The sequence below is a fragment of the Oncorhynchus keta genome, chromosome 29 (assembly GCF_023373465.1).
Source record: "Oncorhynchus keta strain PuntledgeMale-10-30-2019 chromosome 29, Oket_V2, whole genome shotgun sequence".
NCBI lineage: Eukaryota > Metazoa > Chordata > Actinopteri > Salmoniformes > Salmonidae > Oncorhynchus > Oncorhynchus keta.
The window spans coordinates 6,832,098-6,859,122 of NC_068449.1; the positions used below are offsets into that span (position 1 = coordinate 6,832,098).

The 27,025-nt window shown below is 43.3% G+C and overlaps 1 protein-coding gene across 1 annotated transcript in view; it reads left to right on the forward strand.

Annotated features, from left to right (window-relative positions):
• LOC118362128 (brain-enriched guanylate kinase-associated protein-like) overlaps window positions 1–27,025 on the forward strand; it is a 46,256-nt gene that overhangs the window by 12,789 nt on the left and 6,442 nt on the right. Inside the window, exons 4-5 of the mRNA XM_052485834.1 lie at window positions 25,072–25,179; window positions 25,900–25,983. Of these exons, the coding sequence (XP_052341794.1) occupies window positions 25,072–25,179; window positions 25,900–25,983 (192 nt within the window). The remainder of the gene's footprint in view (window positions 1–25,071; window positions 25,180–25,899; window positions 25,984–27,025) is intronic.

Below are 27,025 nucleotides of genomic sequence, written 5' to 3' on the forward strand. Positions count from 1 at the left end.
GCATAAGGTTTGGTGGAGGTGGGTGCATAAGGTTTGGTGGAGGTGGGTGCATAAGGTTTGGTGGAGGTGGGTGCATAAGGTTTGGTGGAGGTGGATGCATAAGGTTTGGTGGAGGTGGGTGCATAAGGTTTGGTGGAGGTGGGTGCATAAGGTTTGGTGGAGGTGGGTGGGTGCGGCGTTTCAAGCAGAACGTTTTTGGAAAGGGGGTGGGGCTTTGGCTGAGTTTCTGTTTTAGGCTAGTGGAGACTTAGCTAATCTCATTAGTGTATTTTCTCATGCATCTTCTCCAGAACCTAATCGAGCATCTGATGTAATTACGCAAGATTTTTGGGATGGTTTCCGAGATTACATACACTCAACCACCCGTCACGCACGCACGCACGCACGCACGCACGCACGCACGCACGCACGCACGCACACACACACACACACACACACACACACACACACACACACACACACACACACACACACACACACACATACATCATCTATAAGCATATGTCACACTCTAAATGGTGGCTAACGAGTGACATAACAATTACCACAGTAGGGTGCATTGTCAAAGGTGACCTAACGCACTATGTATGTTTATACCCCATTTATAGAGTGTGACTTACGCTCATTAGATGATTTGTGAAGCATTCATGTAGTGCTTATGAAGCCTTTATGTATGCTATATAAAATCGTTATAAGGTGTACTTTGTTTAAAGTAGGACCCATTATAACATAGGCATAATAACCAACAACAACTATCATGTAAAAAAAAAAATATCCCAAAATTTATGAGGAAGATGATAAGAGTAAAAACACCTGAGAAGGGTTTAATGATTATTCCATACTCCTGCTGAATTGAGGTGGGGCGGTCTCTCTCAGTGATCGGCTACTGTATGTGGTCTTTGGTGTGAGATCTTAGATGAGAACTCCGGTATAAATCGATCGAAACACACGCAGTCTCATGGTGAGAGGCCCCTCTCTTGCCACTCTCAAAGTAGTTACATGATCAGAGACGCAGCGCAATCAATGTCCAAAGTGATTGCCCTGCCATGGAATCTTGTTAGAAAACTATTACTCCCCCTGTCTCCCCAGTCGAGAGCTCCCCTTTCCCATTCGTTCCTCCTTCAGACACCGAAGACAATGTCATTACTGTTCAAGATGAGACCGCGGCCACGCTACAGGTTCATATTTAAGACGTATCATGATTAAAACTATATTTATTTTTTTATCTCATCAGAATTGAAATTTGAGTCACCATGGCTCCCTATCTGTGAGGACGTTTTAATAGAAGACGACCGTGTGTGAAATTAATTTATTTTCCCAATCACCTCTTCTTAGATGATTAAAGACAAAGTGATTTCCTCAGGCAACTGTTCATACAGAAGATAGTGATTTGACTAGTTCCAAAAGTATGGCCATCAAAGCACAACCAACGCGCAACATTGTCTCAACGTTGATTCCAGCCACCCCTATTTGTGGGCTACATGTTTTGTATTCTATCCATTGGTGCTGAGGTAGAAGACGACATGACCGATTTTGAACATTGATCTAAGAAAACTCTATAATTTACACCAATTCTATAGTGTTTGTGTATTTTTCGTTGTTTATTCACCCATCGCTTAGCCTGGATTTTTGTAAGGTCTGAGTAATCCTCATTGCATTGTCATACGGAGAAAAGACAAGAGCCGAAAAATTAATCACAAATCATATTCTGTCACGCACACTTCTTTTGTATTCCAGTTGTGAAATTATTGGTGGTTGGCTTTTCAAAATAATAGTCTGTCTAGCGACCTTGCTGTAACTAATCACTGTTCATGTCAGGAAATAGTAAAGGATTTCCTCAGAAGTATGCCTGATTCTGATTGCCATTCCTTTATTATGTCTCACAATGGTATTTTCAAGGGGAAAATATTTATAGAGCAGGAAACGGTCTTAGGTAGACACTGCGAGAAAATAGGTTCAAGCAAATCAAACATGCAATTAAGAAGTTCTGAGCAGAAACCAAAAAGGTAATTAAAAAAATATACAAACCAAACAATTGAACCAACACCCTAGAGAATGTAGAATGTAGAATGTAGAATGTAGTGTAAGCGGGTTGTCCGAAAGTGTTTACATAATTTTATGTAGCGACAGGAGTTGTTTCTAAACGTGTTACCTGACTAGGGCCCGGAGATTGTCCTGGTCAAGTCACCTGGTCAGGGAACAACTCCTGGCCCTATTTGTGTGGAATGCAGCCCTCCCTGACTGTGCTGACTGTAGTGTTGACAGAGGATTCTTGTCCATTGCTACTTCCCATTCTGGGACGGCTACCCCCTTCTGGGACGCCCCCTTCTGGGACGGCCCTTAGGAAAATCAGATCACGCCTCCATTCTGCCCCCCCCACCCCCCCCTTCTAAAGGCAGACACTTAAACAGGAAGTACCCGTAGTAAGGACTGTTCAACATTGGTCTGACCAATCGGAATCTATGTTTCAAGATTGTGATATGTTCCCGGGTTGCCTCTGAGAATAATTGACGTATACACAGTGACTAAGTTTATCAGGAAGTGCATAGAGGATGTTGTTACCACTGTGACAATTATAACTTATTCAATCCAAAAAACGTGGATAGATGGCAGCATTCTCACAAAACTGGAAGCACGAACACCGCATTTAACCACGGCAAAGTGACTGGGAACATGGACGAGTACAAACAGTCCAGCTATGACCTATATAAGGCAAACAGACAGGCAAAACAATGGAGTAACAGTTCAACAGCTCAGACATGAGACGTATGTGGCAGGGACCGATCTGGGCCACCACCACTCACGAGGACTGTGAGCTCTTGTTCTCCGTGGCTGACATGAGTAACACATTTACGAGTGTTAACCCTCACAAGGTTCCCAGAGCATGTGCAGACCAGCTGGCTGGAATGTTTTCAGACATATTCAATCTCTCCCCATCCCAGTTCCTGAACCCAAGAAAGCAAAGGTAATTGAACTAAATGACTATCGCCCCATAACGCTCACTTCTGTCATCATGAAGCGCTTTGAGAGGATAATTAAGGATCATATCACCTCCACCTTACCTGACAGCCAAGACCCACTACAATTTGCATACCGCCCCAACAGGTCCATGTTGATGCAATTGCCTGTACGCAGCCCTATCCCATTTTGACAAGAGGAATACCTATGTAAGAATGCTGTTCAGACAACAGCTCAGCCTTCAACACCACAGTACACTCCAAGCTCATCCCTAAGCTCGGGGCCCTGGGTCTGAACTCTGCCCTGTGCAACTGGGTCCTGGACTTCATGACGGGCCGACCCCAGTTGGTGAAGGTAGGCTACAACTGCTCCGCTATGCTGATCCTCTACAAGGGGAGCCCCACAAGGGTGCGTGTTCAGCCCCCTCCTGTACTCCCAGTTCACTCATGACTGCATGGTCTCTTTCTCCATCATCAAGTTTGCAGATGACACAACAGTGGTAGGCCTGATTACCAACAACGACGAGTTAGCCTACAGGGAGGAGGTGAGGGCTCTGGCGGAGTGGTGCCAGAAAATAACCTCTCCCTCAACGTCAGCAAAATGATAGAGCTGATCGTGATCTTCAGGAGACAGCAGAAGGAACACGCCCCATCCACATCAATGGGTCGTATTGGAGAGGGTGAAAAGCTGCAAATTCCTCAGTGTTCACATTACTGACAACCTGAAATGGTCAATCCACACAGACAGTGTGGTGAAGAAGGCGCAACAGTGCCTCTTCAACCTCATGAGGCTGAAGGAATTTGTCTTGGCCCCTAAGACACTCATAAACTTCTACAGATACACCATTGAGAGCATCCTGTTGGGCTTTATCACCCCCCAGTACAGCAACTGCACAGCCAATAACCGCAGTGCTCTCCAGAGGGTGGTGTGGTAGCCGGGGGCACACTGCCTGCCCTCCAGGACATCTAAAGCACATGGTGTCACAGGAAGACCAAGGAGATCATCAAGGACATCAGCCAGCCAAGCCACGGCCTGTTCACCCCCCTACCATCTAGAAGGTGGAGACAGCACAGGTGCATCAAAGCTGGGATCGAGAGACTGAAAAACAGATTCTATCTCCATGCCATCAGACTGTTAAACAGTCATTTTTCAGCCACTCCATAAAAAGTATTGTAAAATAACTACAGTTTTGGCAAGTCGGTTAGGACATCTACTTGGTGCATGACACAAGTAATTTTCCCAACAATTGTTCACAGACAGAATATTTCACTTATCATTCACTGTATCACAATTCCAGAGGGTCATACGTTTACAGTTGACTGTGCCTATGCATGGCTTTAGAAGCTTCTGATAGGCTAATTGACATAATTTGAGTCAATTGGAGGTGTACCTGTGGATGTATTTCAAGGCCTACCTTCAAACTCAGTGTCTCTTTGCTTGACATCATGGGAAAATCAAAGGAAATCAGCCCCCAAAAAATTGTGGGCTCCACAAGTCTGGTTCATCCTCGGGAGCCATTTCCAAATGCCTGAAGGTACCACGTTCATCTGTACAAACGATAGTACGCAAGTATAAACACCATGGGACCACGCTGACCATACCGCTCAGGTAGAAGACTCGTTCTGTCTCCTAGAGATGAACGTACTTTGGTGCGAAAAGTGCAAATCAATCTCAGAACAACAGCAAAGGACCTTGTGAAGATGCTGGAGGAAACAGGTACAAAAGTATCTATATCCACAGTAAAAACGAGTCATATATCGTCATAACCTGAAAAGCCGCTCAGCAAGGAGAAGACACTGCTCGAAAAACCTCCATAAAAAAGCCAGACTACGGTTTGCAACAGCACATGGGGACAAAGATCATACTTTTTGGAGAAATGTCCTCTGGTCTGATGAAACAAAAATAGAACTGTTTCGCCATAATGACCATCGTTATGTTTGGAGGAAATAATGGGCGGCTTGCAAGCTGAAGAACACCATCACAACCGTGAAGCACGGGGGTGGCAGCATCATAAAGTGAGGGTGCTTTGCTTCAGGAGGAACTGGTGCACTTCACAAAATAGATGGAATCATGGGAATCGAAGATTATGTAGATATATTGAAGCAACATCTCAAGACATCAGTCAGGAAGTTAAAGCTTGGTCGCAAATGGATCTTTCAAATGGACAATGACCCCAAGCATACTTACAAAGTAACAAAAAACAAAACAGTTCCATGTGGAACACACAGACACAGAAAAATATCACCCACAACTCAAGGGTGAAAACAGGCTGCCTAAGTATGGTCCTCAATCAGGGACAACGATTGACAGCTTCCTATTTTTGAGAACCATACCAGGCCAAACACAGAAATACCAAATCATAGAAAAAAGCACATAGACTGCCCACCCAACTCACGCCCTGACCATACTAAAACAAAGACATCACAAAGGAACTAAGGTCAGAATGTGACAAGGTGGGACAACCACACATCACAAGCATAGAAAGTAAATGTTTCCTCAATAACGTAACTATTAGTAGAGTCAGAGCTAGAAGGTGGGGGTAGGGGGGTCAAGTGCAAGTGCTGGTTTATTAGGGACTCCAGAACAGCCTGAATTCTTTGGGCATTCTACAAGGTGTCGGTGTCACGCCCTGACCGTATAGAGCTTTTTATGTCTCTATTTTTGGTTTGGTCAGGGTGTGATTTGGGTGGGCATTCTATGTTCTTTATTTCTAGGTTTTGAGTTTCTATGTTTTGGCCGGGTATGGTTCTCAATCAGGGACAGCTGTCTATCGTTGTCTCTGATTGGGAATCATACTTAGGCAGCCTGCTTTGCCACCTTCGGTTGTGGGATGTTGTTTTTTTGTTAGCTCTGTGTAGCCTTCAGAATGTGACGTTCGTTTGTCGTTTTGCTTAGTGTTCAGTTGTAAATGAAGTATGAACACCACGCTGCACCTTGGTCCGACTACTCTCCCTCTTCCGACGAGGGTTACAGTAGGAAACATTCCACAGGTCCATGCTGACCTGATGGCATCACACAGTTGCTGCAGATTGGAGTGCGGTACATTCATGCTGTGAACAGCCCATTCCTCTTTGCATCACTTATTTGTTGAACGTGGAACAAGGGAGAGCTCTGTTCGTTATTCGGAAAGTTTGTTGTTTTGGAATGTTTTGAAAGTCCCTGAAGTGTTCTATTGATCAATGGTTACTAGCTAGCTACCTTTAAAGTCTGGATCCCGTGACACGGTTGGCATCAGTTGCTGGGACCGCTGCTATCTGTCCAGGGATCCTGTTGACCAAGGGTCTGAAGAGCTGCTTGGCACAGCAACTAGCCTAGCTGCATATCAAGCTGGCAGGGTTTTCTTGAGGGCTTGAACGCAGCCCGCGATGTGGTTAGCCAATGTGGTAGGGACTCCGGATTGTCCTGGGCTTGTAGCTGTCTAGATCCTGCTGTTTGTTGCTGTTTCCATCTTCCCTGCGACGTGCCCTGTCTGGAACTGGGAGCAGTAACAGCATAGTTTATGTTGCTACCATGACAAAGACCAACGTTCTGACCCTTATTTCCTTTGTTTTGTCATTATTTAGTTTGGTCAGGGCGTGAGTTGGGGTGGGCAGTCTATGGTTTTTTTTTAATGATTTTGGGATTTCTATGTTTCGGCCTAGTATGGTTCTCAATCAGAGGCAGGTGTCATTAGTTGTCTCTGATTGAGAATCATACTTAGGTAGCCTGGGTTTCACTGTGTGTTTGTGGGTGTTTGTTTCCGTGTCTTTGTTTGTTTCACCACACGGTACTGTTTCCGTTATTCACGCTTTGTTTATCGTTTTGTAGTGTTTCGGTTTATTTCATTATTAACAACTATGAACACTTACCACGCTGCGTTTTGGTCCGATCCCTGCTACACCAGACGAAGAGGAGGAAATCAGCCGTGACACGGAGGGAGTACTGTTGAGGACAGTGGTGTCTCTCTATCACAGGCAAAGGATTTTTTATATTTAAAAATTGTTCTACAAGAAGTTGTTACAACAGCAAGAAAATAGCTTCAAGTGTTGTGTCCAATTACTGGTGGAGTCAACTAATAAAAGAATGGATGACCTGACCAGAGAGGAGCAGGACCTGAAGAACAGTTTGCAATTCTCCCAGGATCAACTCGATGAGTTGAAACAGGAGAACGGCAAGATGACACCAATCTGTAAGTCATTGAGAGAGGATGTCATGTGTCACGTTCGCTAGAATAAATGTCGGACCAAGGCACAGCGGATGTTGAGTTCCACATTATTTAATAGAAAGTGAAACTAAGCAAAGACAAAAACCAATTAATAATAAACTAACAACAAACCGTGACAACATAGATTCTATGTGCACAAACTACAATATCCCATAAACACAGGTGGGAAAAACAACTACTTAAATATGATCCCCAATTAGAGACAACGATTACCAGCTGCCTCTAATTGGGAATCATACACAATCACCGACATAGAAAAACAAACCTAGAACCCCATATAGAAATAATAAACTAGACTAACCCCTCAGTCACACCCTGACCTTCTCTACCATAGAAAATAAGGACTCTCTATGGTCAGGACGTGACAGTACCACCCCCCAAAGGTGCGGACTCCGGCCGCAAAACCTGAAACCAAAAGGGAGGGTTAGGGGGGTGTCTAGTGTCGGTGGCGGCTCTGGTGCAGGACGAAGTACACTCTCATCCCGCGGATCCGCCAGCATCGGAGGCGGCTCTGGTATGGGACGAAGAACCCGCTCATCCCGCAGATCTGCCAACATCAGAGGCGGCTCTGGTGCGGGACGAAGAACCCGCTCAGCTTGCAGATCCACCATCTTTGGTGGCGGCTCTGGTGCGGGCCGAAGAACCCGCTCATCCTGCGGATTCAGCCATGGACCCAGGCTGAACACTGTGCCTGGACTGGACCTAGATGCTGAGGAAGGCTCCTGCCATGGAGCGAGACTGGACACTGACCCTGGCCTGGACATCGGCGCAGGGGAAGGCTCCCGCCATGGAGCGGTTGACTGGACGCTGTACCAACGCAGAAGAAGACTCTGGCCTTGGAGCTGAACTGGACGCCGTGCTCAGACTGGGCATCAGCGCAGGGGAAGGCTCCGGCCATGGAGCTGGAGGTTCCAGACCGTTGATCATCTCAGGAGGTTCTGGACCGTGGACCGTCTCAGGAGGTTCCTGGCTGTGGACCGTCTCAGGAGGTTCTGGACCGTGGACCGTCTCAGGAGGTTCCTGGCTGTTGACCGTCTCAGGAGGTTCCTGGCTGTGGAACGTCTCAGGAGGTTCCTGGCTGTGGACCGTCTCAGGAGGTTCCTGGCTGTGGACCGTCGTTGGAGGTTCCGGACTGTTGACCGTCTCAGGAGGTTCCTGGCTGTGGACCATCGTTGGAGGTTCCGGACTATTGACCGTCTCAGGAGGTTCCGCGCTGTGGACCATCGTTAGAGGTTCCGGACTGTTGACCGTCGTTGGAGGTTCAGGACTGTTGACCGTCTCAGGAGGTTCCTGGCTGTGGACCATCGTTGGAGGTTCTGGACTGTTGACCGTCTCAGGAGGTTCCGCGCTGTGGACCGTCGTTGGAGGTTCCGGACTGTGGGCCGTCGTTGGAGGTTCAGGACTGTGGCCCGTTGTTGGAGGTTCCGGACTGTGGACCGTCGTTGGGGGTTCCGGACTGTGGACCGTCGTTGGAGGTTCTGAACGGTGTAACTGTCGCCGGAAGCTCTGGACTGGGAACTGTCGCCGGAAGCTCTGGACTGGGGATCGTCGCAGGAAGCCTGGTGCATGGAGCCGGCACTGGTGGTACCGGACTGGTGACACGCACCTCAAGGTGAGCGCGAGGAGCAGGCACAGGACGTACTGGACTGGGGAGGCGCACTGGAGGCCTGATGCGTGGGGCCGGTACAGGTGGCACCGGACTGGTGACACACACTTCAGGGCAAGTGCGGGGAGAAGGAACAGGACGTACTGGGTTGTGAAGGCGCACCGGAGACCTGGTGCGTATAGCCTGCAACAATGGTACCGGTTCGATGACACACCTCACATGGCAAGTGCGAGGAGCTAGCACAGGATGCACTGGGCTGTGGAGGCACACTGGAGACCTGGTGCGTAGAACCAGCACAAATTGTACCGGAACGATGACACACTTCGCATGGCGAGTGCGAGGAGCTAGCATAGGACGTACTGGGCTGTGGAGGCGTACATCTGGGCGAGAGCGAGGAGCAGGCACAGGACGTAGGGGACTGGGGAGGCGCACTGGGACCAGCATGTAATTCTATGAATCTTACCCAGTTGATTAACTCACCCACTCGCCCAACTCTTAAATGCCCAGATAAATCTACCCTGATTGATTTGGTATTGACAAATGTTCCACATAAATATTCTGGGGTTGGTGTTTTTTGTAATGATTTAAGTGACCATTGTGCTGTTGTTGCTATTAGAAATACTAAGGTTCCTAAAACAAGCCCAAATTTTATTCGTAAGAGAAATTTTAAGTGTTTTAATGAGCAGGCTTTCTTTCATGATTTGTTTTATTTTGACAGGAGTAAGATTGAGCTTATCCCTGATGTGGAAACCGCCTGGAAATTCTTTCATGATGTTTTTTTCCAAATAGTAAACAGACATGCCCCAACCCGAAGGTTCAGGGTCAAAGGGCGGGATAATCCATGGTTTTCTTCTGAGCTGTCTTGTATTATTCACGACAGTAATCTAGCCTGGGCTAAAGCAAGGAAATCATGTTCTGATGCTGATTGGCTTATTTTTAGGCAATTACGAAACAAGTGTTATCTTCTTCTCAGGAAGGCCAAGTCTGAATATTTACTGTCTGTTACCACTGATAACCTGAATGACCCTAGAAAGTGTTGGAAGGCTATTAAGTCTATGTCTGTTAACAGAAATTATAATGAATTACCGTCATGTGTTTTGAAGGACTCTGTTGCTGTATATGACAAAACTGAAATGCTGAATTGTTTCAATGAGCACTTTGTATCATCTGCTAGGTGGTTTGATTCAGTGTCCTCTGTCTCTGTACAACCCTGTGTGGATGAACCAGTGAGAGTCAAACTTTCAGCTTTTTGCCATTCTCAGTGCAGGTGGTACATAAAGCCCTGAAATCCTTAGATCAGAGAAAGCCTGCAGGTCCTGATCTTTTGGATCCCTGCTTTTTAAATATGGCAGCTGATTTCATAGCTGAACCACTTACATATCTGTTCAATCTAACCCTGGAATGTAATGAAATTCAGAAAATCTGGAAATCAGCATTTGTCCAACCACTTTTAAAAGGGGGAGATCCAACTCTTTTAAATAATTATAGGCCAATCTCAAAGCTGTCACCCCTGGTGAAAATACTTGAAACCCTTGTGAGTGAACAGCTAAAATAGTTTTTTATTTACTTAAGTACCAACGCATATGTTCAATTGGTCGGATTACCAGAATATAGTTAATTTCCCCCCACCTTCTGATGTTCCCAGAATCTCTATGTTAACCAAGGGTTTTGCAAATGTAACATCAGTAGGAGAGGAAAGAGGGGGGAAAGAGGTATTTATGACTGTCATAAACCTACTCCCAGGCCAATGTCATGACACTAGACTAACCCCCCAGTCCCAGTCACTAGACTAACCCTGACCCACTCTACCATAGAACACAAGGATGGTCAAGACGTGACAGCATTTGAATGTATGATATAATGCACAGTCAAAAAGGAACAACATTGCTGTGGACAGAATTGCAGAATCTCCACATGGACGGAGTCTGGGGACAGAGGGAAATAATCTCTGAGAAACTGAAGAGGTGGAGCGCTCCCACAGGACTGGTAAACCCACCACCTGCCTAGGTGACAGGCCCAGGCTGATAGTGGTCAAGTTCCTGAGGTTCAAGGACAAGGTAGCGGAACGTACATCTTCCTCAACGAGGACTATCCTGAAACTGTGCTCCAAAAGAGGAAAGAACTCACCCATGAAAACTTCCAGAGCGCTTGGGGACATTGCTTACATCTGCTATGACAGCAGATGTCATTGTCCACCCTCCCTCCCAAAAGCCAGGAAGGGATGAGAGAGCCAAGCCTATGGGTTCGTAGCTTCAACCCCAAAGCACACACACACTTACGCACACTTACAACTGATTACTGGACTGCTGAATGTTTGTTTTTATCTTTCCTTGTTTGCTCTTTACCATATTACGTCAATCTCTGAGAATCTTCAAAGGAAAGGGCTAAAAATAGCCCATAGTAATATACAGTATGTAGCCTTAGAAATAAGGTTCATGAAATCAATAACTTGCTAAGATTAGATAACACTTGTACATTAACCATCTCTGAGACTCATTTACATAATCCCTTTGATGATACAGCAGAAGCAATACAAGGATATAACATCTAAAGAAGAGACAGTAATGCTTATGGGGAGGTGTTTCTGTATATATTCAGAGCCATATCCCTGTAATGCTTAGAGAAGATCTCATGTCAAGCATTATCAAATTGTTGTGGTTGCAGGTTCACCTGCCTCGTCTAAAGCCATAGGCCACCAAATGCTAACAGTCAGTATTTAAATAATGTGTGTGAAATGCTTGATAGTATATGTGATGTAAACAGAGAGGTCTACTTTCTAGCTGTTCGCTCAAGAGGAAGCTTCTCACTGTAACCAGTGCCTGTAATCTGGACCAGGTTATTAATCAACCTACAGTTAAAGTCAGAAGTTTACATACACCTTAGCCAAATACATTTAAACTCAGTTTTTCACAATTACTGACAATTAATCCTAGTAAACTATTCCCATTTTAGGTCAGTTATGATCATCACTTTATTTTAAGAATGTGAAATGTCAGAATAATAGGAGAGAATTTTATTTAAGCTTTTATTTCTTTCATCACATTCCCAGTGGGTCAGATGTTTACATACACTCAATTAGTATTTGGTAGCATTGCCTTTAAATTGTTTACCTTGGGTCAAAAGTTTCAGGTAGCCTTCCCGCAATAAAGGAACTTTGTCCCATTCCTCCTGACAGAGCTGGTGTAACTGAGTCAGGTTTGTAGGCCTCCTTGCACGCACACTCTTTTTCAGTTCTGCCCACACATTTTCTATAGGATTGAGGTCAGGGCTTTGTGATGGACACTCCAATACCTTGACTTTGTTGTCCTTAAGCCATTTTGCCACGACTTTGGAAGTATGCTTGGGGTCAATGTCAATTTGGAAGACCCATATGCGACCAAGATTCAACTTCCTGACTGATGTCTTGAGATGTTGCTTCAGTATATCCACATAATTTTCCTGCTTCATGATGCCATCTATTTTGTGAAGTACACCAGTCCCTCCTGCAGCAAAGCACCCCCACAACATGATGCTGCCACCACCATGCTTCATGGTTGGGATGGTGTTCTTCAGCTTGCAAGCCTCCCCCTTTTTCCTCCAAACGTAACGATTGTCATTATGGCCAAACAGTTCTATTTTTGTTTCATCAGACCAGAGGACATTTCTCAAAAAAGTAAAATCTTTGTCCCCATGTGCAGTTGCAAACCGTAGTCTGTCTTTTTTTATGGGGGTTTTGGAGCAGTGGCTTCTTCCTTGCTGAGCGGCCTTTCAGGTTATGTTGACATAGCACTGGTTTTAGAGTGGTTATAGATACTTTTGTACCTGGTTCCTCCAGCATCATCACAAAGTCATTTGCTGTTGTTCTGGGATTGATTTGCACTTTTCGCACCAAAGTACGTTCATCTCTAGGAGACAGAATCGTCTCCTTCCTGACCGGTAGGATGGCTGCGTGGTCCCATGGTGTTCATACTTGCATACTATTGTTTGTACAGATGAACGTGGTACCTTCAGGCATTTGGAAAATGCTCCCAAGGATAAACCATACTTGTGGAGGTCTACAATGTTTTGTCTGAGGTCTTGGCTGATTTATTTTGCTTTTCCCATGATATCAAGAAAAGAGACACTGAGTTTGAAGGTAGGCCTTGAAATACATTCACAGGTAAACCTCCAATTGACTCAAATCATGTCAATTAGCCTATCAGAAGCTTCTAATGCCATGACAACATTTTCTGGAATTTTCCAAGCTGTTTAAAGGCACAGTGAATTTAGTGCATGTAAACCTCTGACCCACTGGAATGGTGATACAGTGAATTATAAGTGAAATAATCTGTCTGTAAACAATTGTTGGAAAAATCCCTTCTGTCATGCACAAAGTAGATGTCCTAACCGACTTGCCAAAACTATAGTTTGTTAACAAGAAATGTGTGTAGTGGTTGAAAAACTAGTTTTAATGACTCCAAACAAAGTGTATGTCAACTTCCGACTTCAACTGTACCAGGTTGTTAACAAACACTACAGGAACAAGATCATCCATGTGTATTGATCACATTTGTACTAATACTGTAAAACTTTGTTCTAAAACTGTATCCATACCCATTGGATACAGTGATCACAATATAGTGGCTATATCCAGGAAAGCCAAAGTTCCCAAAAATATTTTTCTGTGACTCTTATGTGGATGATGTTAAACATATTTGTTGGTCTGATGCTAGTAATAAGGAGCATCTAGACACTGCACTTTGTGAATTTATGATATTGCTTCTTTCAATGATTGATAAACATGCACCTGTTAATAAACTGGCTGTTAGAACTGTTAGGGCTCCATGGATTGATGAGGAATTGAACAATTGTATGGCTGCACATCTTACTGCAAATTGAGAAATGATGTGACAACAAAAAGAAAAAGAAACTGTATTATGAAGCCAACATCAATGATATAAAGAATGAGGGAAAAACCATTTGGAGTACTTTAAATGAAATTATGGACAGAAAGACAAATTTAACTCCATCGTTCATAGAATCAGATGGCTTATTTTAATCATTACTTAATTGGCAAAGTGGACAAACTTAGGCAGGAAATGTCAACAACGAATAATGAGCGATCATATTAATGCATAAAAAAATCTAAAAATTAAAGATAGGCATTATAATTTTGAATTTTGTAAAGTAGTGTGGGAAAGGTGGATAAATTGATATCGAACAATAATGACGAAAATGGCATTGACAACTTAGATGGAAAGCTAATGAGGATGATAGCTGATTCTATAGCCACTCCTATCTATCTTATCTTTAATCTGAGCCTGGAGGAAAGTGTTTGTCCTCAGGCCTGGAGGGAAGCCAAAGTAATTCCGCTGCCCAAAGTGGCCTTTACTGATTTTAACAGCAGACCTATTCACTTGCTAACAGCTCTTAGCAAACGGTTGGACAAAATGTGTTTAACCAAACACAATGCTATTTCTCGATAAACAAATGAACAACAGACTTTCAGCATGCTTCTAGAGAAGGGCACTCAACATGTACTGCGCTGACACATATGACTGGTGATTGGTTGACAGAAACCGATAATAAGAGGATGGTGGGAGCTGTACTGGTAGATTTCAGTGCAGCCTTTGAAATTATTGACCATAATCCGTTGTTGAGAAAAATTAGAGTACCAGTCAAAAGTTTTAGAACACCGACTCATTCAAGGGTTTTTCTTTACTTGTACTATTTTCTACATTGTAGAATAATAGTGAAGACATCAAAACTATGAAATAACACATATGGAATCATGTAGTAACCAAAAAAAGTGTTAATTAAACAAATCAAAATATAAGTTATATTTGTTATATTAGATTCTTCAAATAGCCACCCTTTTTCTTGATGACAGCTTTGCACATGCTTGATTGGAGTCCACATGTGGTAAATTCAATTGATCGGAGATGATTAGGAAAGGCACACACCTGTCTATATAAGGTTCCACAGTTGACAGTGCATGTCAGAGCAAAAACCAAGCCATAAGGTTGAAGGAATTGTACGTAGAGCTCCGAGACAGGATAGTGTCAAGGCACAGATCTGAGGAAGGTTACCTATTTATTTATGCAACATTGAAGGTCCCCAAGAACAGAGTGGCCTCAATCATTCTTAAATGGAAGAAGTTTGGAACCACCAAGACTCTTCTTAGAGCTGGCCGCCAGCCGAACTGAGCAATCAGGGGAGAAGGGCCTTGGTCAGGGAGGTGACCAAGATCCTGATGGTCACTCTGACAGAGCTCCAGAGTTCCTCTGTGGAGTTTTGAGAACATTCCAGAAGGACAACCATCTCTGAATCACTGAGTGCCCAGACGGAAGCCACTCCTCAGTAAAAGGCACATGACAGCCTGCTTGGAGTTTGCCAAAAAGGCACATAAAGGACTCTCAGACCATGAGAAACAAGATTCTCTGGTCTGATGAAACCAAGATTGAACTCTTTGGCCTGAATGCCAAGCGTCACCTCTGGTGGAAACCTGTCACCATCTCGACAGTGAAGCATGGTGGTGGCAGCGTCATGCTGTGGGGATGTTTTTCAGCTGCAGGGACTGGGAGACTAGTCAGTTTTGAGGCTGAATGGGCAAGAAAAAAGATTTAAGTGGCTTTGAACAGGGTATGGTAGTAGGTGCCAGGCGCAACGGTTTGTGTCAAGAACTGCAACGCTGTTGGGTTTTTCCTGCTCAGCAGTTTCCCGAAAAGATATCCAGCCAACTTGACACAGCAGTGTTCCAACAGCTGGTTGGCTGGTACTCACAAAAAATCATTCTTTAACCTGTCTCCTCTCCTTCATCTACACTGATTGAAGTGGATTTTACAAGTGGCTTCATTGGAGTCAATATAGGCCAGCATCCCTGTGGAATGCTTTCGACACCTTGTAAAGTCCATGCCCTGATGGAATTGAGGCTGTTCTGATTAAGGGTGTGTGTGTGTGCTTTCCTAGACCTCGACTAAGCAGGCAGCTCCCGGCCCTACTCACACTGCAGTGGGTGGTTCAGAGACACTTCATCCATAATAACAGTTCTCATCAGTGTGTTGCATTTCTGCCATGCTCACTAGTATGCCAGAAGTGCATGTTTTCTGAGTCACAGATTTCTCAAGGTGCCATTCACTGTGTTCTCATTAGTCAAAGCTTTTCAATGAAAACAAAGCATCATTCTGCTTTGTTCAGCGTAAAAAGTCACATGCTAGTTGAGTTTCCATTGTATTGATGTTGCTACTCGAGGTGCCAAAAATATCAGAGAGGATTTGATGATATGCTGAAATGTTTGACTTGATCTTCTTAAATCATCCCGTTGTTTTTTTCCCCCGGGCCTCTTGCTCGTCTTCCCGTCTTCACATTTGACCTACCAGAATGCGTTACCCCTCATCCATTAACTGGGCTTGTTGTCGATTGATGGAAATATCTCAAACAGCTATCAAACTGGACCTCGATAAAGATATGAACTTCTTCAAAAAATACTGTCTCTCAACCTAAGAATTGAAATTGTGCCAAAAGGGGAAAAGAAAACCTAATGTTCAGTAGAAGCACATCAAACTTTAAATTAAATGACTTTTATGTCAGATATGGCATTTAAAACTTTAGGGCAGGTGGTTATTTATGAGACGGTTGGAAATCCTTTTTCTTAAGGTTAGAAACTGTATTTGTTCCACAGAAGCCTATATAACCTTGTGTGTTTCTCTCCCCTTTCCCAACTTGGGGTGGCAGGTAGCCAAGTGGTTAGAGCATAGAGGCGTCAGGTAGCCAAGTGGTTAGAGCATAGAGGCGTCAGGTAGCCAAGTGGTTAGAGCATAGAGGCATCAGGTAGCCTAGTGGTTAGAGCATTGGGCCAGTATTCAAAAGGTTGCTAGATTAAACCCTCAACTGACAAGGTAAAAAATATGTTGTTCTGCCCCTGAACAAGGCAGTTAACCCACTGTTCCTAGGCCATCATTGTAAATGAGAATTTGTTCTTAACTGGCTTGCCTAGTTAAATAAACAAAAAAAGTTTTCTCCCCTCCCCCAACTTCAGTGTTTGTTGGCCTGGAGAAGATGGCAGTTCAGCAGAGACAGACAGACAGCCTAAACGGCATGGGGAAATCACAATACCGTAGTCATACCGCAGTCATTCACAAACCACGTTCTTTCTCACCCAACACACATTTGTACTTATTTCCACCCTCTCCTCTCAAAATCATTACAGGAAAACAGAACCCGGGAGTCAGACCTTGTTTATCTTACTATTCCATTAGAATTTTACATCATACGGCGAGAGGAATCAATATCTGTTGGGTTTGTGCAAAACAGGGTACCATTTTGATTTGAACGGTTGTCATGGAAACCACAACCGCCCAATCCTGCGGCAGTGGTTGGATGGGAAGTTGAGGGGAAATGTCTAATTGCCCTGTGCTCTGACCCTAATAACAGTCAGTCACAATTCGTGTCAATGTGACCTTCGGCATCGTTATATTGTACAGTAGGAAATGGAGCAGGACACGACTCAATCTAGGAGTAATTCTCGCTTCATTGTCACCCACGGAGCGTTCTATTCAGCAGAGAGGACAAAATGTAACCTTGGTCATTACAAATTGTTTGGTTGTTACCTTAGTCTATACAGAGCCAATCTGGATGTAGATACAATAGCAATTTACGAGTGAGGTTGGTGTTATCTATTCTCATCATGTTTCCTCATCTCACGGTTTACAAGGAATGGCTGACTCAGATTTGATTAAAATCACGGTGCATGAGCCATTTGTCAATCTGATGTCAAGAGATAAAGGTTTTTATTGTTCCCTTGGGAGTGTAATATATAAATAAACCCACTGAAAAACACAGTTTAGCTACAAATTGACAAGAATATCACAAGTGAGGGAGATAGATTACATCTGCATGTCAGAATACAATCTTTCGATATTCATCTATAAACCCAGTAGTATTCTGGATTTGTCATATATGGGGGATTCCAAGGCTGCGGGAGTGGAAAGTATTTTGGGGTATCAGGTTGTTTTGGCAACTTTCACAAAAAAATATTTATTGGGAGGAAGGATATTTGAAAAGCTTTTAAGATTTGTATGACAAATCAATTTTGAGAAAATCATGATGAAAGTCAACATTTTAGGCCCTTTTTAGATACAGTACATGCCTTCTGTAAGACCATATGATCTTTGAACTGTACATGAAACAGACAACATCTTGGTGTCCAGACTCCTTATAGTGTGCTCTAAAATATGGACTATGTCTTGATTATTAAATACAATTTCCTACATTCATTTATGAAACATGAACCCTTTACACTCGTGGGAATTGGTCTATATGGATAGGGCTGCATTGAAATGTTTCTTCCAGAAGAACTATGGAAAGCATATGCATACCCATGGTAGCAATCAAAAGATAAAAGGTTTGGAGATTACAGCAATGAATGTTATTTTTACTGTGCTTTTCGACACATTTGTTTATTACTAAATCTGAAAATGCTCTGGATACATTCAGTGACATGCTAAGAATACTCTTGGGAAATTTGGGGTAGATGGAACATAAGACAATAAAATGACAAGGGTTTGAGTGAGAGGTCTTAACAGGAGTCTTCAAGTGGTCACACAACTCTCCAAAGTGTGCACAGTTTCTGTGTAATTTCAATGCAATTTTATGACTCAAAGAAGAGTCTTCAACTGTAAGGTGCTATTTTTTTCTTAGCTGTGCCATTGAGGAACTAGATAAAGCAAGCACACTTGAAGTTGTTTTCTTTTGAAAACAGCCCTGCATCCACACTTTCACACAATGTTTACACATTCCAAAAACGGTCCATTATAAATCGCAATCAGCGGGTGGACATCATTTGAAAGCATGTTCTATTGCCAACATGGAAGTTACAAGATAGGATCTCAAAGTGTTAGGCAATTCAGAGAAGCAGATCGTCATTTTAGTGCACATAGAATAGTCACGACTCGTGCATTCAGATGTGTGTTCCCGACAAATTTCTCACAATACAACAAACACAGGCTCATTCTGTTCAGAACAACCCAGGGTATGACGCTGTGTCATATTGTAACTAACAGACTCATTCTGTTCAGGACAACCCAGGGTATGACGCTGTGTCATATTGTAACTAACAGACTCATTCTGTTCAAGACAACCCGGGGTATGATGCTGTGTCATATTGTAACTAACAGACTCATTCGGTTCAGGACAACCCAGGGTATGACGCTGTGTCATATTGTAACTAACAGACTCATTCTGTTCAGGACAACCCAGGGTATGACGCTGTGTCATATTGTAACTAACAGACTCATTCTGTTCAGAACAACCCAGGGTATGACGCTGTGTCATATTGTAACTAACAGACTCATTCTGTTCAGAACAACCCAGGGTATGACCCTGTGTCATATTGTAACTAACAGACTCATTCTGTTCAGGACAACCCAGGGTATGACGCTGTGTCATATTGTAACTAACAGACTCATTCTGTTCAGGACAACCCAGGGTATGACGCTGTGTCATATTGTAACTAACAGACTCATTCTGTTCAGAACAACCCAGGGTATGACGCTGTGTCATATTGTAACTAACAGACTCATTCTGTTCAGGACAACCCAGGGTATGACGCTGTGTCATATTGTAACTAACAGACTCATTCTGTTCAGGACAACCCAGGGTATGACGCTGTGTCATATTGTAACTAACAGACTCATTCTGTTCAGGACAACCCAGGGTATGACGCTGTGTCATATTGTAACTGTACATCAAACACAGTGATCATAAACGTTGACATTGTACTGTATATGATATGAGTTTTATGATATGGACATGTGAAGTGCACATTTGGACTGATGGATGTTTGGCTTGCTTGTGTAACAGTATAACTTTAAACCGTCCCCTCGCCCATACCCGGGCGCGAACCAGGGACCCTCTGCACACATCAACAACAGTCACCCACGAAGCATCGTTACCCATCGCTCCACAAAAGCCACGGCCCTTACAGAGCAAGGGGAACCACTACTTCAAGGTCTCAGAGCAAGTGACGTCACCTATTGAAACGCTATTTAGCGCGCACCACCGCTAACTAGCTAGCTACTTCACATCCGTTACATTTGTATGACATCAAAGCAGTATTTATTATAATCCTTAACGTTTCATCTTTCAAAATAATCATCTGTATTTACAGCATTTCCCTCACTCAGACAACAAGTAATGTGCAAAAGTTTCCCGTTAGCAGGAGGGAGGGAGGCATCTTGTTGCAAGCGGTGTTCCAGTTCAGAACAGCTGTCAGTCAAAACAAATACTGTGCTGTGAAGCGGTTGTTTGAAGACGTACTGTTTGTAAAAACACAGTGAATGGGAAAGTGGACCCGAAGGGAACTCGCAATCCTAAAGAAGGGTTGTGATTTGTTATTCATTTATTCAACATGGTTATTATTTTTTTGTCTCATCAACAATGTCTAATATTTTAGACATTGTTCGTAACAATATACTCTTCAAATACGTCAGAGTGGGCTCTCTGGTACTTTTAAATGATATGACACATTTTATATGGAAATTGACATTACAGGTCATTATCTGGTAAAAGATAATAGGACGGGACACAGATCCTGAAGAAGTTTTAAACTCTTAGAGGTTAATGTGAAAATGTGCATTTTAGAATCTAGACATATTCCATATGTTAGAGCACACGATAAGGAGGATAATGACACCAAGATGTTGTCTGTATCATGTACGGTTCACAGATCATAGGGTCATACAGGAGGCATGTATAGGTCTAAAAAGGGCCTACAATTGCCAATTTCATCCTGATTTTCTCAAAAATGCAGTAGTTTGTGATGGGCTTCGGGGGACACCTACAAGCTAATGAGCAGTCATTCTGACTGCAACATTCTAACAGTATTATTAATACATTTCAGATACGCAAAAAAAATAAATGTGGTTGTGTTTATGAAGGCCTTGGGTAACAGAATGCGATTTGTATTTTATTTTACATAACACAATAGTATTTTCATTTGTTTATGTTACTGTAGGCTGCATGTAAAAACAAAACAAAAAAACAATTCAAGGGTTCAATCAATTTTATTTGTGGAGTGTCTTTGTTAGAATTATGAAACCGGATGCATATGTTTGGAACACGGAAACTGCTCCTTTTTAAAACAACAAAAAATCTAAATAAATACCCCAACCACCAAGACGCACGGTTAAGACACGTGTTCAAATTTTGAAAATATCAGTAGCCTAAGCAACATTATAAGCACCAGGTGGCCTTGATAAATAGTGAAGCTCAGCACGAAATCAATAACGGCATTATGATGAATATACAGTGGGTATAGAAAGTCAAAATGTTCACCATTTGTTGCCTAACAGCCTGAAATGAAAACACATAAAATGATTATTTGTCCGGCATTATTTACACACAGCCCGCCCTGTTCTTCATTCACAATTGATGATTACATAATAAGGCTTCCATCACTCATCAACTCACCCATTCTCCCCATTCATTTATTTAATCTGTTGCTTTACAGTGCCTTAGGAAAGTATTCAGACTCCTTGACTGTTTACACATTTTGATACATTACAGGCTTATTCTAATGGATTAAAAGAAAATCCTAAGCAATCTACACAATCTACCGATAATGACAAAGTGATAAACAATTTTGTAGAAATGTTTGCAAATGTATTAAAAGTAAAGAAATACCTTATTTACATAAATATTTGGACCCTTTGCATTGAGACTCGAAATTGAGCTCAGGTGCATCCTGTTGCCATTGATCATCCTTGAGATGTTTCTACAACTTGATTAGAGTCCACCTGTGGTAAATTCAATTGATTGGACATGATTTGGAAAGGCACACACCTGTCTATATAAGGTCCCACAGTTGACAGTGCATGTCAGAGTAAAAACCAAGCTATGAGGTAGAAGGATTTGTCTGTAGAGCTCCGAGACGGGATTGTGTTGAGGCACAGATCGGGGGAAGGGTACCACATTCTTAATTGGAAGTAGTTTGGAACCATCAAGAATCTTCCTAGAGCTAGCCGCCCGGCCAAACTAAGCAATAGGGAGGTGACTTCTACACCTGCATTGCTTGCTGTTTGGGGTTTTAGGCTGGGTTTCTGTACAGCACTTTGAGATATCAGCGATGTACGAAGGGCTATATAAATAAATTTGATTTGATTTGTGACCAAGAATCCGATGGAGCTCCGAGACACGCCTGGAAGAAACCTGTCACCATTCCTACGGTGAAGCATGGTAGTGGAAGCATCATGCTGTGGGGATGTTTTTCAGCAACACGGACTGGAAGACTAATCAGGATTGAGGGAAAGATGAACAGAGCAAAGTATAGAGAGATCACTGATGGGAACCTGCTCCAGAGTGCTCCGGACCTCAGACCGGGGTGAAGTTTCACCTTCCCACAGGACAGCGACCCAAAGCACACTACCAAGACAACGCAGGAGTGGCTTCGGGACAAGTCTCTGAATGTCCTTGAGTGGCCCAGCCAGAGCCCGGACTTAACCCCAATTAACCCCTGGAAATAGCTGTGCAGCGACGCTCCCCGTCCAACCTGACAAAGCTTGAGAGGATCTGCAGAGTAGAATGAGATAAACTCTCCAAATACAGGTGTGCCAAGCTTGTAGCCTCATTCCCAAGAAGACTCGATGCTGTAATCACTGCCAAAGGTGCTTCAACAAAAGTACAGAGTAAAGGATCTGAATACTTATGTAAATGTAATATTTCAGTTGATTTTTTATTTTTTTTATAAATTAGCCAAAAATGATAAAAAACTGTTTTTGCTTTGTCATAAAAAAAAAAAATTTAATCAATTTCTGAATAAGCTGTAATGTAACAAAATGTGGAAAAAGTCAAGGGGTCTGAATACTTTTTGTAGGCACTGTATGTGTGAAATTAGTTTCGATATAGTTTATGTTCACTTTCGAGGTAATTATCGGGAAATGATTAGCTGTACACTGCACTTTCAACTGTCGGAAGAATGAGCGGAGCAAGCCCCACTGTCGGGAGAAGGAGCGGAGCAAGCCCCACTGTCGGGAGAAGGAGCGGAGCAAGCCCCACTGTCGGGAGAAGGAGCGGAGCAAGCCCCACTGTCGGGAGAAGGAGCGGAGCAAGCCCCACTGTCGGGAGAAGGAGCGGAGCAAGCCCCACTGTCGGGAGAAGGAGCGGAGCAAGCCCCACTGTCGGGAGAAGGAGCGGAGCAAGCCCCACTGTCGGGAGAAGGAGCGGAGAAAGCCCCACTGTCGGGAGAAGGAGCGGAGCAAGCCCCACTGTCGGGAGAAGGAGCGGAGCAAGCCCCACTGTCGGGAGAAGGAGCGGAGCAAGCCCCACTGTCGGGAGAAGGAGCGGAGCAAGCCCCACTGTCGGGAGAAGGAGCGGAGCAAGTCCCACTGTCGGGAGAAGGAGCAGAGCAAGCCCCACTGTCGGGAGAAGGAGGGGAGCAAGGGAAACCATTAGAAGAAGGACATGCAAGCCCCACTGTCGGGAGAAGGAGCAGAAACCCCACTGTTTGGAGAAATTAGGATTCTAATACCCACTGTCGGGAGAAGACTTATTTAGTCCCAGTCAAGGAGAAGGGCAGAGCAAGCCCCAAATGTCGGGAGAAGGATGACCAGTCAAAATGACTGCTTTGTCGGGAGAGTGTTAAGTTCCTATTTGAGAATTGAGAATGAGACTGCCAAAGACCATCCAGGGAGAAGGATTACAATGGGGAAAACCATTAGAAAATGACATGCAAAGACCATCCAGAGTGAAATATATTACAAACAGAAACAGTTCTGTTTGTGAAATTAGACTCTAAGACCATCCAGAGTGAAATATGATTATTTAGGAAAAGTCATAGGAATGAATGAGACTGAAAGAATAAAAAATATTACAATGATGACCAGTCAAAATGACTGAGACTTTGCCAAAGACCATTTAGTGTTAAATATGTTACTATTTGAAATTAGGAATGAATGAGACTGCCAAAGACCATCCAGAGTGAAATATGATTACAATGTGGAACGTCATAGGACTGAATGAGACTGCCAAAGACCATCCAGAGTGAAATATGATTACAATGTGGAACGTCATAGGAATGAATGAGACTGCCAAAGACTATCCAGAGTGAAATATGATTACAATGTGGAACGTCATAGGAATGAATGAGACTGCCAAAGACCATCCAGAGTGAAATATGATTACAATGTGGAACGTCATAGGAATGAATGAGACTGCCAAAGACCGTCCAGAGTGAAATATGATTACAATGTGGAACGTCATAGGAATGAATGAGACTGCCAAAGACCATCCAGAGTGAAATATGATCACAATGTGGAACGTCATAGGAATGAATGAGACTGCCAAAGACCATCCAGAGTGAAATATGATTGCAATGTAGAATGTCATAGGAATGAATGAGACTGCCAAAGACCGTCCAGAGTGAAATATGATTGCAATGTAGAATGTCATAGGAATGAATGAGACTGCCAAAGACCGTCCAGAGTGAAATATGATTGCAATGTAGAATGTCATAGGAATGAATGAGACTGCCAAAGCAACATCCCAGAGCTGATTAATAAGAGTCTTACAGAATGGATTTGGATATCAATACCAACCTATTGCTCAAACTGACATTAATTGACTTGTATTTCATTTATCTCCCACCCCTGAATTTCAAAACAATTATGACTATTGTGCGTCGGGGACTTGATGATGCATCTTTTGTCAAATCCTGCCACACAACAGGATGTTGAAAATGATTGGGTGAGGGGAGAAAGCATCTCGTAACCGTTTATTGTTTGAGGCTAAATCACAGGAAATACTAAGGTGTCAGGTTTCGGGGTAAAAATGACAGTCGCTGCAACCGCAATACAAGAAGCTTTAATTTCTCAGGACTCCAAGATTGCTACTTTCTCTCACCCTGGCAGCGTAATTGATTTGATATGGACACTGGCCAATGTAATCTTCCTTTAATTACGACCTGCTACTGGCAGAGAAAGAGCGTGAACCCCTGACTGACTGCTCTTCACCTCTTCTCTCATTCGTTTTCTCCTGCTTGCCTTTGACTTCCTCTTCCTCTCCTTTCACTTCCCCTTCACCCTCTTCTTGGTCTCTCAATTCCTAATTTCCTCTCTTTCTCTTCCTCTCCTTTCACTTCCCCTTCACCCTCTTCTTGGTCTCTCAATTCCTAATTTCCTCTCTTTCTCTTCCTCTCCTTTCACTTCCCCTTCTCCCTCTTCTTGGTCTCTCAATTCCTAATTTCCTCTCTTTCTCTTCCTCTCCTTTCACTTCCCCTTCTCCCTCTTCTTGGTCTCTCAATTCCTATTTTCCTCTCTTTCTCTCCTCTTTCCACCTTTCCTCTGTGATTTAGTCCCAGCACCATGAGGATGAGAAAAGAGCGCTGAGTCGAGAGATTATCGTCCTCAACAATCACCTCATGGAGGCCAAGATCACCATTGAAAAGCTCAGAGAGGACAATGTGAGTATATAGCCAGCCATTGCGCAAAATCCTTACTTCATGAGTTTTTGAAGGGATTCACTGAAAAAACTACACACCCAATTAGACCAAAGGCTGGTGATGGCCTTGCCTACCATGCCAACTCTAACATTAACATAAAAATCTCAGTACATTTTCATCATCACAACTTCTTCATTCTTTAAATTGCTAGAGTAAGATGTACAGTAGTGACCCTCAAATCAATAGGGGCCTGATCAGAGAAACTAGCACAATTTTTCTACGGGCGGATGAATTTGTTTCGGTAATTGATAGTGTGTTCGTCCCTTTGATTGTGTTCTCCCTATGTGGAGGCTTGCCTTGTGAGACCCTCAACTTTAAATGGAAGTCAACTTTTGGGTTGTCACAAGAGACTCGAGGGAGAAGAACAGATAAAGACTAGTAGTCAATTTGTAATATCATTTTTGAGGACACTATTTTTTGTTTGTCGAGCATTGGTGTGTATGCGAATGCCACACGCTGAAATTACTGTTGGGTCCCATTCTACTCTGATGTGCAAATACCATGAAATGACATGGAATTTACATTTATTTGTACATTTAATATAACTGCAAAGCAATTATTGTAGTAACCCATTTTAAATAGATTTAGGTCAGTTACTCCCATTACAATTAATACTGTTCTTAAGTTTGCATGGCAACCCAACCTATGACTCAACAACAGTGTTTATCTTTCCCATGCCAGGACCTGTACAGAAAGGACTGTAACCTGGCAGCACAGCTCCTACAGTGCTCCAAGTCACACCACAGAGCCCACAAGCTATCTGAGGTGAGTTCTGATCTGCTGTACAGTCACTCACTGCTAACAAACAGCCCCGTCTCAAATGCTGTTCTGTCAGGCTCTTGATGGCCACTTAATTCTCCCCCTGTTGATTTGACCTTACAACTGAGCACAACAGAGGACAAACTGTCTCCAACAACATCTAGTCCACACAAAGGGGAAGTAAGAAGTGAAGCATGAGCGAAAATCCTCATCAATTCTCTTAGAAATGCCTCACAGACATGGGATGATTTCTTCAACGTAATGTCAAGCATATATGAGCCAAGTAGCAAAGCTGCCTCGGAATGAAATTGAAGTAGTTACTGAAATACAGTAAGATAACAGGGACCACAGCGGTTGTTATCGATTGACACATTCAGCTGTCAATAATAACACTCGTATTTTCATACTGAAATAACAGTGATTGTTTTTTGAAAGCACATCCCTCTGAGTCAACTGAAAGTGAGAGTAGTAATGAATGTCAATGACCAATTCCCGGAGCACTGAAGAATCCGTTACAAACTACAGCACTGGATATGGCTGAGCGCGATCAAAGGGATGCTGCATGATTCTCATTGGGACTTAACTCTGCTAATTACCAGCCAGAGAAATTGATAGGTGTGCAGATGAGCCCCTCAGGAAAGCTGCTGAACACGGCAGGTTTGAGGCGCTAGTTAACCCTGCAGTCTCACCTGCTTCCCCACTCAATTCTCAACGGGGTAGGCAGGCTGCTAAAAATACGGAAGTTTACATACACTCAGGTTGGAGTCATTAAAACTAGTTTACATACACTTAGGTTGGAGTCATTAAAACTAGTTTACATACACTTAGGTTGGAGTCATTAAAACTAGTTTACATACACTTAGGTTGGAGTCATTAAAACTAGTTTACATACACTTAGGTTGGAGTCATTAAAACTAGTTTACATACACTTAGGTTGGAGTCATTAAAACTCATTTTTCAACCACTCCACTAATTTCTTGTTAACAAACTATAGTTTGGGCAAGTCGGTTAGGACATCTACTTTGTGCATGACACAAGTCATTTTTCC